Source organism: Camelina sativa, chromosome 7 (genome assembly GCF_000633955.1).
Source record: "Camelina sativa cultivar DH55 chromosome 7, Cs, whole genome shotgun sequence".
NCBI lineage: Eukaryota > Viridiplantae > Streptophyta > Magnoliopsida > Brassicales > Brassicaceae > Camelina > Camelina sativa.
Window position 1 is genome coordinate 21,262,433 of NC_025691.1, and position 13,872 is coordinate 21,276,304.

Sequence of the window (13,872 nt, forward strand, 5' to 3'; positions counted from 1 at the left end):
CAGCTGCTCTGCATAACTGTAATCTCATGAGTGAATTTGTTGACTCTGGTATGATTAGGCATTTATGTAAGATTGCTCCTTTAGAAGATCTTCGTCATGTAAAAAGGGTGAAGAAGAAGATTCTTCCTGATAGCGGTATCTCATTGTTAGTTTTTTTTGTTGGCGTGGTGGTGATTGAATATTGATACACCATAACATAAAAATTATGAGGTTTTGATTGTAATGCTTATTGGACAGGTGAAACTCAGTTGACTGTCATCTTATGTCTAGCTCCTGAGCGTCACGATCATTTGAATGATAGTATACCACCTGATGTACAGAAACTCGTTGATCCCTATGAGTTGAGTCCTTTTATTAGAGAAGTAGGTGTTTCTTTTTTTTCTCTTTTCTCACCACAATTTTCTTCAAGGATTTTGTACATTTTGATTCCAAGTCAAAGATTTCTGCTATAATTATGATAGGTATGCAAATATGCCGCAGTATCCAAAGAAGAGTGGGAAGAACAGAGTAAGATATGGCCAACTTCATTTCACCCTCCAACCTAGTAAGCTCCATGTCTTTTTTGTTTGATTTTGGTTTCTTGGATCTTGTTTGTAACCAAAGGACTCTACATTATCGGTCTTGTCTTTTTAATATCTAATAAGCTTTAGTCGTTCTAGATTAATCCTACTTCTTGATGATTTCTACTAGTGCTCTTATCTGCATTGTGATAGCAATATATGTCTTTGTTTATTGTGCAAAAGTCAATGAATTTTTTACTTTTGCATTTGGCAATGACAGCAATATAGATGGCATCGGTGGGTTCAGCGAGGAGGATACACAATCGATCTGCAAGTTCATGAGAGTTGTTATTGATATGGCAGTATCTGGTCATAAACCAGTAAGTATTTACCATTGATCTACATAACGTCGATATGAAATTTTAGACAATAGACCAGGCTCTCCTAATCATCTGTTTACCATGGTTTCATTACATAGAAATTGATCTCAGTTTACCACATTTCTAATGTACTTTTCAGCTTGTAAATGCTGCAGTGATAGTCGATCCCTCAGTTAGGCGAATAATAGCTAGTGAAACTGATCAAGTATATGCTTCGTCTGGCGACAACACTAGCACTGAGACTAGCCCCTATAAGGAAACGGGGGATATATGCTTAAATGACACACTTGAAAAACAGAATGGTTCATTGTCTGCTGTTGCTTGTCTGAATCTCTGGAACTGGAGTTTACAGCCGCATGACACTGAAAATTGTAGCCTGTGGCATCCTCTTAGGCATGCTTCCATGGTTGCCATTGAATCTTCTTCTGCCAGAGATAGACATCTGTTTCCCAATTCATCCGAGATTTTTGGTCAGGATCACGTTCAGCCCTCAAATATGGATTCTCCGGCTAAAAAGCAGAAAACAAGCAGTCAGAGTCCAGACGTAAGTTCATTCCAACCAAGATTCTTTAGTCTCCTCCACGTGCTTTGACTAGTACAGAATTCTCTCTTACACTTTTGAGCTACTGATAGGGTCCAAATTGACAGCGGAGAAAAGACTCTTCGAGATCCTTCAATGGACAGGCCGTATCTCCGCACTGCTTATGACATGTTCCTCCTGTTGGAGCCTTGTACAATGTGATTTTCTACATACATTACCCTTCTAACATCTGCAAGTTTGTGTATCTAATAAAGTGCGTGATATGTTCCCAAGGTGTGCTATGGCGCTTGTGCATCAAAGAATAAAGCGGATTTTCTATGCTTTTCCAAACCCTACGGCAAGTGGTCTCGGGAGTGTTCATATAGGCTTCAAGGGGAAAAGAGTTTGAACCATCATTATGCAGTGTTTAGAGTTTTGCTGCCTGATGACCCCCTTAGACAATTGGCCACAGTCTAATGCATTGTTGTAGTTGAGTAATAATTGTATTACAGGTTCTGAGTAAGAAAGCTGATTCTTTGTTCTTGTTCTTTCCAAGAATCCAAAATCTTATTGAGTTATATGTATACTATCAATGTTAGTCAACACAAATCATTTTGTTCTAAGTGCAATTTGCTAACCACTTAAAAGATCAAAGAGAGAGAGAGAAGCTTAATTCCTGAAAAGGCTTGTTTAAATTGGTATGTAATGAAGTCTGAATTTGTACTTACAGACTACAGTAAACTAAAACCATCTTGGTCGGATATTGTCTAGAGAGGAGGAAGATCAGCTTTTCCAGGATATCAAGGGAAATAGATAACATCTCTGATGTTGTCAATTCCTGTAGCGAACAGAATCATACGTTCGAAGCCAAGTCCAAATCCACAATGCTTCACTGTTCCATAATGACGCAAGTCAACGTACCACTCATATGGCTCAATTGGTAGACCTATCTCCTCGATCCTGTTACATAAGACTATCAGGTTTTGCTTCATAAAACGATCATAAAACTTTTATGATAAAAGAGTCAAAATATTGAATGTGTTTCACTTTCACATACCTCTGTTTGGCTCTGAGGCCAAGTCGACTCCCCACTCCACTTTGTTATCGAATTCCTTTCCTTCAGCTACAGTTCTCTCAAGTACCTCTATTGCTTTAGCGGATACTTAGTCGGATCCACCCGTTCCCACATCAATTCTCAATGGCCAAAGTTAAGCTCAATGCTCTGCTTCACACCTCTTTACCTTCGGGAGGAATCTTCAAAACTCCATCAACAGTAACACAAGTTCCCGTCGCAACCAACTTTGAGAGATGTAAAGAGAAGAATCAACCATAAGTAAAAGCAAAAGTACCTTTCCCTTGTAAAAGAAACTTGATATGGATTTTGCTTCATAAACTCGTAGTTTCCCTCAGGGTAAGGGGTTTTTTTTTTTTTTTTTTTTTTTTTATCAATTGCTGAACCTTACTTGCTACGCGCGTTTACTACCCAAGGTGTGACTTTTGAAATGGAGATTTTTTTTTTTTTTTTTACTTCATTATACATTACTTTTGAAAAGAGGTTGTTAGTACAGATGAGCTAATGGCGACAGTTTATTATATTTCTGAAATTTCGTACCACTCATATGGCTCAATTGGTAGACCTATCCTTTGGCAGATCCAGAAAATAATTTTATCCGGGACAATAATATTAAATAATTTTTTATTATTTTTTAAAATAAAATTATATTAGTTAAAACATTTAATTATTTTTGTCAACTTAAGATAAGTAATAAAAAAAGATTATCTTTATAGAATATGGGCTTGTTAACATAGGAAATATAAACAAAATTAAGTTTTTGTATTGTATTTGTATAATATTTTAGTATTATACACAACACAAAACGTGTATCTTAGAAGAAAATAGGGTAATGGGGCAATAAAAATATTTTAGCAGGGGCATACTTAAAAACTCATGTAAAATAACATTAATCTTAAAAAAATTACCTTTGGGAAATGCCCCTGTTAACCGTAACATACGTCCGCCCTTGACCTATCTCCTCGATCTTGTTACGTAAGACCACATGTTTTGCTTCATAAAACGATCATAAAAGAGCCAAAATATTGAATGTGTTTCACTTTCACATACCTTTTTATGATCGTTTAAATGAAGTTACATACCTTTAAAGGAGAGTTAATTATAAATAAATATTTAATTTATTTTTATTTAAAAGAAAAAGAATACCAAGTGACCCAATCAAAATTCACATGATTTGGTTGTTTTGTTCGTTTTGTTGATATAAACCCAACACTCACACATAATATTTCAAATTGAAATTATTACTTTTAAAAGTGACAACTAAATTAGTTTTCTTATTATGAAATTCAATCTAAAGATTTTTTAATAACTCATGGATAACTTCAATCTTTTTTTCTTTTTCACTCATCAATTTAATTTATAGTGCTAGATTCCATACTAATGGTTTCATCTTTATAGAACTCAGTTAAATGATATTTTTTAAATTATATTATTTTCTATATTTCACTTCCAGTTAAATATGATTGTTTTTGGGATCATTTTTCATTTTGATTAAATCACAAAGACCAAATTTTTTTAATTAAGTTATTTTTGTTTTTAAAACCTCAATCATAAATAAAATAAATATTATATTGATCTTTACATATTTATCTATTGGATCACAAAACAAAATAGACTTTATAAATAGATAATTATATTGATCTTTAAATATTATATTGATTTTTACAAATTGTTAAAAATGGTACATGAATATGTGAGATAACATAATAGATAATTAGAGATGGATTCTTTCAACTTCATGACCTTATTGTGTGGTGAATATTGTAGAAAAGTATGAAAATAATGACTTATAAGAAGCTAATCGAAAATAGGCAGAATGAGTATTTTTAAGAAGTGAAGTGATGAAAAATTACATTTAGAAAAATGAGAGTTACAATTCTAATTTATTGTTTTATTTTAATACAATAGAGTGGAGAAATTTAATTAATGCATAATTTATATGATTTTAGTTTTATATTAAAATGTGAGTTAAATGTCAAGATTAAATATTTTTTAATTTATATTTTAATATAAATATTTTTTTGGTTAAAGTTGCATTGCCAAGTGGACCAACAAGGAGAGAGTGAAACCTTACTTTATTGTATATGATTTATAGAATTATTTTAAAAAATCTATCAATGTTCAAATAAATAGACTGATATCAACAAATAATTATTAGTGATTAATTGTTTTTTAAAAAAATATATGAAAGCATATTTAATCATAAATTTACTCATTTTATTTACATTATTTTTAGTAGTGATATATATATATATATATGTATTAATCAACATGCAATTTCTTCATGAAATCAACATTTATTTTATAGCTTATATATACACAACTATTTATTTACTCTTTATCATTCTAAAATGAGTTAATTGTGTTAAATCTTCTTTCCTACAATTAATTAATGTTAACTCTAAAGTTAATAATCCAATATTATAACCATATTTTCATATATATATATATATATGTGTTCTAAACTATGTATTATCATCGTCCTAAAAAAATGGAGGATAACAAACATAATAATCCTAAGACAACTATTATATCAGAGGATATAGTTGAAGAGATATTTTACCATCTTCCAATAAAAGCACTCGTTAGATTCAAAGTCTTGTCGAAAAAATGGAAATCGATGATCAAATCAACGTATTTTTCCCACAAGCTGCTCGTTCGTACAGGATTACCAACCTCTAATATGAAACTTCTAGTTGTTAGTAAACAACTATCAGCCAAGTTTGATATACAAGATTCAAATTCAACAACTTTGTGTTTGGGTACTTTTTCTAGGGATGATGATCACAACAATGGAAAATATTGTCCTTCTTCTTCTAGTTACTACACTTTTCCCGATGATCCAGTCGACAAATGTCAAAAGAAAACTATTCAAGTCTTGGGGTGTTGTGACGGATTGGTCTTGATTCGTATCTACGACGATTTTAGGTACATTTATTTGATCAATCTGACGACTAAAGAACACATGACACTTTCTCCGGCATTTTCGCAGTGGCCATTTACTCTTAAATTCAGGTTAACCGCAACGCCCGATAGAACATGGAGAGAAGTTTCTCAACTAGTCTTGCCAAATTATGAAGGTGAATTAGTGAAGATGATCCCAAGTCTTGCTGGATTTGGCAAAGATATTGTTACAAAATCATATAAGGTGATTTTGATATATCCAAGAGTTAAAACTTGTAATTGGGATTGTTTCAAGGCCAAGATCATACCCTTCGATAATGGTAAGCAAAGAGACACAAGTTTTTATTATTTAGATAATCGTAGATTCTGCAAAGAGCAATCATCAGTCTACGCAAATGGATCCCTCTTTTGGTTGACATTATATAACATATCACACAAACTTTCAGTGCTACTAGCTATGGATCTTCATATTGAAAAATTCCGATGGATAATGTTACCAAAGTGTTACACCAATTATGCTACGCCTGCTAGTATAGAAATGTGGAATCTCAATGATCGTTTGTGCCTATCGGATGTGCTAAACGATTCAGATTTGGGCGTTTGGAGTTTAAAACAAGAATATCCTCCTGACGAGAAATAGGTGCAAATATATTCTATTAGTTTAACAAATACACATGAAAAGTTTTGGATGCTTGGTCTAGCGGCTGCCTATTGTCGAAGTGTTAGAAAGAATCGATATCAATATTCGTTGGCTAGACAAAGAACAATTTTTTTTTCGCCGACAATCATTTCTCCTGCAAGTTTGATGCTTTGATGTTGTTTTGATTTTCACTTCGTCAAATCAAAACTGTTAAGTTTTTAACAATATTATATATATAGTTTAAATGTTTAGATATATTTTTATAAGTATATTGCCATTTCTATTTATTTGAGCTATTTATAAAACTGTTGTCATTTCTCTTTTCTTTCTAAGCTTTTCCTTATGTTTTTGTCAAGGATATGTGATATTTTAAAAACAATATATTATATTATATATTTGGATATACATAGTTATGATGAATAAATACAATATCTTAAACCAGTTTTCACGATTGTCAAGACGAAAGTAGGGATAAAGAGCAATTATTTGAAGTGAAGAGTTAGTTCCAGTTGACTAGGCAGCGGTTCGGTAAGGTTGGCTATACGGACATGAGCTTCACTAACATTTACCAAATCCACAGTGAAGTCATCTCCATCTATAGGTTCACCCAAGAGACCAGCTATCCAGCTCTCACCCACCCTATGCACTAGACTGAAAGGGAAACTAATATTTCAGTTTGCATATCCCTAGACTTGTGACAATCATTGTCTAAGCCAATGGGCACTCTGACCTAAAGAATCTACACAACTCTAAAAAGAATCTGAAACATCTAGTACAATCATTAAGAATGCTTGAGTTTGATGAATCGCATCAAAACAGCTACTACAATCTTTAAGAATGCCTGAGTTTGGTAAATCGTAGAAAAAAACTAAGTTGATCTCAGACTAACTATTGCGTCTTAACATGAAACTAATATCACTTCTCTGTTACTCAAACCAGAAATTTATTTTTCATGTCCGTATTGAAAAGCCTTCTTCAAGACACTCAGTTCTAAGGTCTTCCATGAGACCCTGAAACATAGATGGATCGCTCGTAACAAGAGCATTCACACTTAAGTGAAGCATCCTTTTCATAGAATCAGCATCATCCACAGTCCACGCATAAACATCTTTGTTTCTCCTGTTGATCAGATCACGCATGGTTGTAAACACATGGAAAATGATGGGTGGGTATGTTTTCAGTTGGAAACATCGGAACATATTGCTTACCGACGCACGACTCTGACTAATTCTTCATCGATCAAGGGATGATAGACTCCCACAACCCTAGCACCCTTCATTCTTAGCAGGTTGCTTCTCACCCCAGTTGAATGATCCACCATCACAATGTATCCCACCTGCCAGATAAAATTTAAGTACAGTCTCAAGTAATGAGCAAGAAACTGGCTCTCAACTTCGCTATTGAAATAACCATTTTCTACTTACTGTAGTATCTGGTGCTTGCTTGATTATGTCCCTAGCCAAAGTGTCACTTTTGGCCCATACGATGCAATTCTTGCACTGTGCGCTCTCAATCTAACAGAGGATTGAAGTCAAAACTCAGAAATACCACCAATAAATAAAAAAACAGTTACTCAAAGGTACTTATATAAGCAATTCTAGTTTTTGTGTATACAAAGAGATACAAGGAGAGAGATGATTAAACAAACCTCTTCAAGAGCTAAATATGTGATAACTTAATACTTACAACAGAAAGAATGTCTTGTGCCAGCCCCTTTTCATACATTGGCGGTCCAACTTTGGCATCAAGAATCACTTGCCGAACTGAAGTTGATATCAACTAGATGATTCAAGATGAAGGTGAGCAGCAATTACAAGTAGAAAGCAAAGCACGAGAAGATAGTGATAAAAAGAGTTGAGGCACTACCGCTAAAGCATCTTCAAGGGTAGGAATCCTACGATTTCCCGATGTTCCTTTAACAATCTCCGAGACATCGAGTTCCCTGATCTGCGAAAAGATCATGAAAGGATTGATACAAACGAGGTGAAAAGCACAAACATCACAAAAGCTGGTAAAGAAAGGGGAGAGATGAGAGACCTGTTTCATACTCAGATCTCCCACTTGAACAGAAGAGTTACGAGCAATACGCTGCAGATCCCTGACTGTGCGTGTGATCAGAAGATGAATTAACAAACAACTCCGATGAGAATCCAAACACAGAAATATCGAAATAAGAGAAGAGTATACAACAAGGATCAGAGCTTGTAACCTGTTGTGGAGAGCGAACAAAACACCATCGGAGGAACGAGATACATCGACTTCGATGCAATCAACTCGAGAACGTATAGCTAAACTGTAAGCATCCATCTGCGAGAGAGACAGAGTAGAAAGTAAGGTAGGTAGTAAGAGTGTGAAGAAGAAGAGATCGAGAGAGTGTACGTACCGTGTTTGGGAAAGCGAGTGTGGAATCGCCGCCGTGAGCACAGACAAGTGGAGGATGGTGAAGCCAATCGCACTTTTGCTCGACAATCTGACGAATTCGTCGGAGCTTGAAATGGAAGAAGAGAGGAGGGACTATAGCTAAGAAGACCACAGCGAAGAGAAACATTCTCTTAAATTTTCGCGAATACAATGGCCTTAAGAAACGACGGCGGCGAGTTACTCCTCCGTCGAGTGGCCGCCTTCTCTGTCGCCATCCGAAGATCGCCATTAGCTGTTTTAGGTGCTAAAGCCGACGTTTAACGCAATGTGAAAATAAAAAGAGAAGTTTACTTTTGAGGATATAGATTTTTTTTTTTTTTTTTTTTTTTNCATTTTGTTAGATTACTTATGAAATTATGTTACTCCTATAAATTATTTTCAGTTTACAAAATTTTGTAAATTTATATATGAAAACTTTGATCAACAAGGATTTAAAAAAATAACACTATTATTCTCATTTGTTCAATATCTTAAGAGTCACTGAGTCAGTAATGTAAACCCATCAAAATAAAATTAGAAGTTTAAACACAAAAAGAAAAAATCACTTCCTAGTCTTATCAAGAACTTCAATGAATCTCTTTGGAACTCCATAGTGTTCCACCATATATCTCGCAAGATTATCAATCACACCTCCTTGAATCAGAACCTCGTACCCTTTCTTACCTGAAAGCAACACACACAACAAAACAATCATCTCTCAAATACTACACAGATGAACAAAACAAAAAAGGATATAGATTTTAAACGTGCGTACCTGGAAGTTCTCCAACTGAAGTACTGCAAGCAAACTTCTTCTGCAGTTCTGATCCAAACAAGTCTGGTTCTATCAAGAACGTCTCCATCCCTGTGACCTTGGTCACTTTTTTGTTACCTTGTCTTCGTTCTGTCATTATCTGAACCGGTTTTATAGCTCCTTTACGAACCACAGGTTCACCGCCTCCTCTCATCACTACGTGATGAAGCTGCATTCTACCTACAAACGTCGACCCAACATCCTTTTTGTGAATCTCTGACGGATATGCCGATCCCTTTTTGATAGCTCCTTTGAACAGTGAATCACATAGTATCGCATCCAACACCACCATTGACTTGTTTGTTGGCTTTACCAGATTTTCCTTCTCGATGTATCTGAACACAACATCAGTTGCTTCGGAAACTGTGTATAGATTTCCTTTGTCTTCCCCAACTGATGCAAATATTGCACTGTTGTGTATGCTAGGTTTATAGACCTCTATGATTTCAAGCATTTTCTCTGACTGAGGTTGCGCTGTGGAGCGCTCTCCAGGAGACTCAGAGACTTCAGCTTTCTTCTTCTCTGGCTTGAAGGATTTGTAATCCGGGTGGCTGCGGTTGACTGATATTAATACAATCTCCTTCTTATGCTTGTCTTCTTTAACAGATATCTGCGCATATATTTCAAAGATTGTGACAGAGTGTAGTTGCCAATCAAGACACCAAAGCAAATCTACTAGCAATTAGTGCTTATATCAGGGTAAATGTAAATGTACCAATGTGTTACAGACTTTGAAGGAGATACAGTTTACAACACTTGCTACTAATAGTTTCCTAAATTAATAAGCCTGCTGGTTTTTGCAGTTAATCATCTACAAATAACATCTACTAACACTCCTGTTATATCAAAACATAAAATCAAGCAAAAAGAAATACCATAAGACAAGAGAAATCAGTTAAAAAACTGACCATTCCAGTAGACGCTTTAGACTGCAGCCACTTTGACAGCTTTTTATGGGAAGACTTCTTAATGTCAAGTGTGAGACCAGATGGCCTACAAGGTAATACATGATTTGCCCTGCACCACTCACAGGAAAACATATGTAAGCCAAACGTAGAAAGGAGAATAAAACAGGCAATTCCAGGTGTTTAGCTTGTCATATTCGGAGTCAAGAGTAACACAAACACGAACGGAGCATCAGAGCATAATAAAAACAACCCAAGCATAGTCAAAGCCAACAAGGTAAAGCCGGATAGCATACATCAGTAGGTACAATACCAAGCCAATCCCAGAATATACTTGGTTTTTCATATAACAAAAATATCTGAATAGTGCTCTTACCATAGCGTACTTCCTGGGATGGGAAGGTCCTTCTCCTTTAGAGTTGTATGCAATGCTTGCAAAAGGCATTGGTCAAGAAGGGCATCTACCTCCTCAGGGGAGAGAATATTCTGCTTGTCGGCATTTGCTTCATTAGCAGAAGAAACGTCATCTGTCAAGTTCAGCTCATTCATGCTCCCAACCAAATGTTCTTCAGTATCATTCTTAGCATCCGTAACAGAGGTTGAAGGCACAATATTGTTAACATCACCAGATTCATCTTCAGTCTCTGTGCTTGTCTGAGGACCAGCTGAAGAGTCTGAGATTTCTTCAACTGAACCAGAAGCAAGGTACGATGGATCCTCCATGACAACATTCTCCATAAAACCAGCATTTGGAACATAGTGCCCCTCAGCTGATTCCCTGTGAAACACATCTCCCGCATGTAAGAAACTGAATTCCTTCAAAGATAACAAAACGAAGAGAAAAAAAAAAAAAAAAGCTGTTGCTAGCATCTCATGTACCAAAGGAAGTCACGGTAATAATGAGTAATCCGTAAAGCCTTCCCACGCAAACCTGCTTTAAGAGCTTCTTCACTACTCATTGTGGTACACCCAACCTTGAGAAAAAAAAATGCATAAGCATGATGTCACTCAAGACACAAACTTCAAGATTTATATATCAGTTAGCAAAATATAAAGAGACTTACCGCAATAGGTGCGGGATTCCCAGGAACCTGGACAGCCCATATTTCTCCAGCAGAGAAAGAAGGAAAGCCTTGGGAAGGGATCCATATACCTGGGAACATCAAATCTGCACCGCCTAAAACATACCGTGAAACCTCACCTCCTTTCAACATAAAGGAAGGTAACATTTCCGGAGCCTCCCAGAGAGCAAAAACTGCAGCAGAGTAAGAAACAAAATACAACTAATCAGATTGAACTATCCCACTCATGCGGCAAACCTGTTTGAGTAGAATCAGTAGAATTTCTGCAAAGTGCAAACCTGTTGGGAATATCTCAGTTCCTCTTCCATCGATATCAAAAAACATGGGACATCCACCTTCGATACTATACACATGGACTCGATTCTGAAACTTGGAAAGAGTTATCTCGACCTAGGCAGAAACAATCAATGGCAAAAGTAAGCAAACAGCGAACCGCATCAAAGTATCAAACCATAGCACAATCCGATCGAGAATCAATCAGATGAAACGAATCAAACAGTCCAAGTAATCTATCCAGGCAACAACGATACCAAAACTAAGGGGAAAAAAAAAAAAAAAAATCCGACCTTGGGAGGAAGGATTGCGTCGAGGAGTTCATCGGTTAGAAGGGGAAGCCTATTTCGTACAGTGCGGCGGAGTTTTTTCCGGTCAGCGCCGGAGAGACGCTGGTGAGACTTTGCCTCCACGGCCTTCTTGAACATTCTGTTCGCCTCTAGTGTCGCTTTACCACCGCGTGACTCGAACCAAAACCAGACCACCACCAGTGTTGTCGTTTCGTCTCTCTTAACCCCTTACTTTATGTTTTCGGTTCTGACTTCGCTTCTAAGCCGGCCACGTGTCTCTTGCATTGTAATTTAATCAAACCGGTTCAACAAATCGGTCCAGAATTGTATTCACTTTTGGAGCGCAAATCAAACCGAATTTCAGCGACATGTGGCGTGAAGCATCAATTTCTTCTAATTAGGGCGATAACCAATCATAACATAACACTAGGAGAAGACCAGCACGTGTACGTGCGGGTTTTTTTTTTAATTTTTTCCCCTTTTTAATTGAGAAATTTATCAAGACTGGCATGAATAGTGTGATAGAGACGAGTTAAAATGACTATGTTACCCTGTAAAATTTAAACTACAATATTAGATATATTTTTCTAAAATAAAGCTTATCCAATCTTTCTTTAAAAAAGACATTTTTGACGAATTTTTTCTTTTTTCAATTTCTTGTTTCTCTCTGCAATTCCTCCTCCTTTCATATTCTAATATTTTTTTGGTGAATCTCTTCATCTAACATCATCTAATGGAGAGACAAACTACTCTACATAGTTTTTTCTGTAACCTACTCCAACAAATTCCTGCATCTGATCTAGTTACACCAGTCTTGTATGAGAAATCCCTTTATCTATAGCAGAAGATGCTCTCGTCGTTGTTGGAGATGCTTCCGTCAAAGCTAGGTATGAGACTCATATGTTATCGGTCAAGTTAGGTTTTAACTGATGGACCAGATCTAGAGTATATTAATTTGTCCTCCACTTAGCTTGTCCATTATCTCTTTATCAACAATAGACAAACTCTCATTTGTTGTCCATTTCTCATATATCCCAGTCAATCGATGGACATAATGGACTCAATGAGGACTCAAAGGTTGGACGCTCAGAGCACAACACTGAAGACATGGTACTAATTGATGGGCCAGATCTAGAGGATAGAAATATTGTCCATCCTCTAACTTGTTCACTAACTATGTTGTCCATCTTGTAGAAGATGTGCACATAAGTGATGGACTCGAGGAGTACACAAGTGTTGCATTTCTAAGTTTGTTTGATATTTCCATTTACTGGTCTAATTTGCTTACGTTTCTCTTTGTTTTTTTTGTTTTTTTTGATAGACAATTTTCAAAGTTCTAGTCTTTTCATGTTTGGTCTATCTCGATTGGAATCTGCATTAGTAGTGGACATGTATCATAAACTGGTTGTGGACAAAAATACATGTATATTGTTGTCTATTATAATAGTGGACTAATTTTTTATAAACAAACTTGTCCACAATAAAAAACAAACAATGTGGACATAAAAATGTGGCGAATAATGATAAATTACTATGGGAAGAAGCAAAATCCTATTCGGATAGGTATTTGCATACTACGCCCCTGGTGGAGGATAGGGGAGCGTTTCCTCGATGTCAGATTGATGGTTCTTGGAAAGGGTCAGATGCTATGCAGGGTCTAGGATGGTGGTGTTGTAGTGATGATGATGCGACTCTCCTTTTGGGAGCACGGAGTCAGAGATGCGGTCCTACATCCTTACATGCAGAGCTACAAGCCTTGATTTGGGCTATGGAGTCACTCTTGGCGGCTGGAGTTGGATGTCAAAGCTTTGAGACAGACTGTGCAGAATTGGTGGCGATGGTGCAGACGCCTGACGATTGGCCATCTTTTTCGAACCTGTTAGAGGAGTTTCTTGTGCTCAGACCATGCTTTTCCTCGTTCTCCCTGATCAGGATCTCTAGAGAGCTCAATGTAAGGGCAGATTGTCTAGCCCGTTCTTCAAGATTGCTTTCCTCTGAAATTTCCTTTGTAAACTCTTTTCCTCCGGTTTGGGCAACCAATCTTGGAGTTATTTTTTAATTTGATTAATGTTTGGTTGAAAAAAAAAAAAAA

The 13,872-nt window shown here is 36.2% G+C and overlaps 2 protein-coding genes and 2 pseudogenes across 3 annotated transcripts; 2 read left to right on the forward strand and 2 right to left on the reverse strand.

Moving 5' to 3' along the window:
• The window catches only part of LOC104701793, a 3,149-nt pseudogene extending 1,126 nt beyond the window's left edge, over nucleotides 1–2,023 (forward strand).
• On the forward strand, nucleotides 4,964–6,190 carry LOC104701796 (annotated as a pseudogene).
• LOC104701797 (glycerophosphodiester phosphodiesterase GDPD4) lies at nucleotides 6,427–8,714 on the reverse strand. Of its 2 annotated transcripts, none has more exons than XM_010417537.2 (8): nucleotides 8,400–8,714; nucleotides 8,226–8,323; nucleotides 8,054–8,114; nucleotides 7,883–7,963; nucleotides 7,703–7,795; nucleotides 7,441–7,530; nucleotides 7,225–7,352; nucleotides 6,427–7,135 (listed from the first exon to the last, which is right to left on the reverse strand). In XM_010417537.2, the coding sequence occupies exons 1-8, from the start codon at nucleotides 8,664–8,666 to the stop codon at nucleotides 6,967–6,969; spliced, it is 987 nt and encodes a 328-aa protein (XP_010415839.1). In that variant the 5' UTR covers nucleotides 8,667–8,714; the 3' UTR covers nucleotides 6,427–6,966. The 2 variants fall into 2 exon arrangements, with proteins under 2 accessions (XP_010415839.1, XP_010415841.1); XM_010417539.2 differs by having other exon boundaries at nucleotides 8,054–8,118; nucleotides 8,400–8,518.
• On the reverse strand, nucleotides 8,868–11,995 carry LOC104701798 (eukaryotic translation initiation factor 2D-like). Its single transcript, XM_010417540.1, has 8 exons — nucleotides 11,784–11,995; nucleotides 11,496–11,607; nucleotides 11,200–11,390; nucleotides 11,015–11,109; nucleotides 10,512–10,913; nucleotides 10,139–10,247; nucleotides 9,192–9,840; nucleotides 8,868–9,100 (listed from the first exon to the last, which is right to left on the reverse strand). The coding sequence occupies exons 1-8, from the start codon at nucleotides 11,916–11,918 to the stop codon at nucleotides 8,979–8,981; spliced, it is 1,815 nt and encodes a 604-aa protein (XP_010415842.1). The 5' UTR covers nucleotides 11,919–11,995; the 3' UTR covers nucleotides 8,868–8,978.

Bases quoted from the DNA above. Each gene is read 5' to 3' on its own strand.
- LOC104701798 (XM_010417540.1), bottom strand. From the start codon at position 11,918: ATGTTCAAGAAGGCCGTGGAGGCAAAGTCTCACCAGCGTCTCTCCGGC. The intron at 11,110-11,199 runs GTAAGTCTCTTT...TTTTTTCTCAAG, and splicing joins GGAATCCCGCACCTATTGCG to GTTGGGTGTACCACAATGAG. The intron at 10,248-10,511 runs GTAAGAGCACTA...TGAGTGGTGCAG, and splicing joins ATCCCAGGAAGTACGCTATG to GGCAAATCATGTATTACCTT.
- LOC104701797 (XM_010417537.2), bottom strand. From the start codon at position 8,666: ATGGCGATCTTCGGATGGCGACAGAGAAGGCGGCCACTCGACGGAGGA. The intron at 8,115-8,225 runs GTTACAAGCTCT...ACGCACAGTCAG, and splicing joins TTGTTCGCTCTCCACAACAG to GGATCTGCAGCGTATTGCTC. The intron at 7,136-7,224 runs GTAAGCAATATG...TCTGATCAACAG, and splicing joins TTAGTCAGAGTCGTGCGTCG to GAGAAACAAAGATGTTTATG.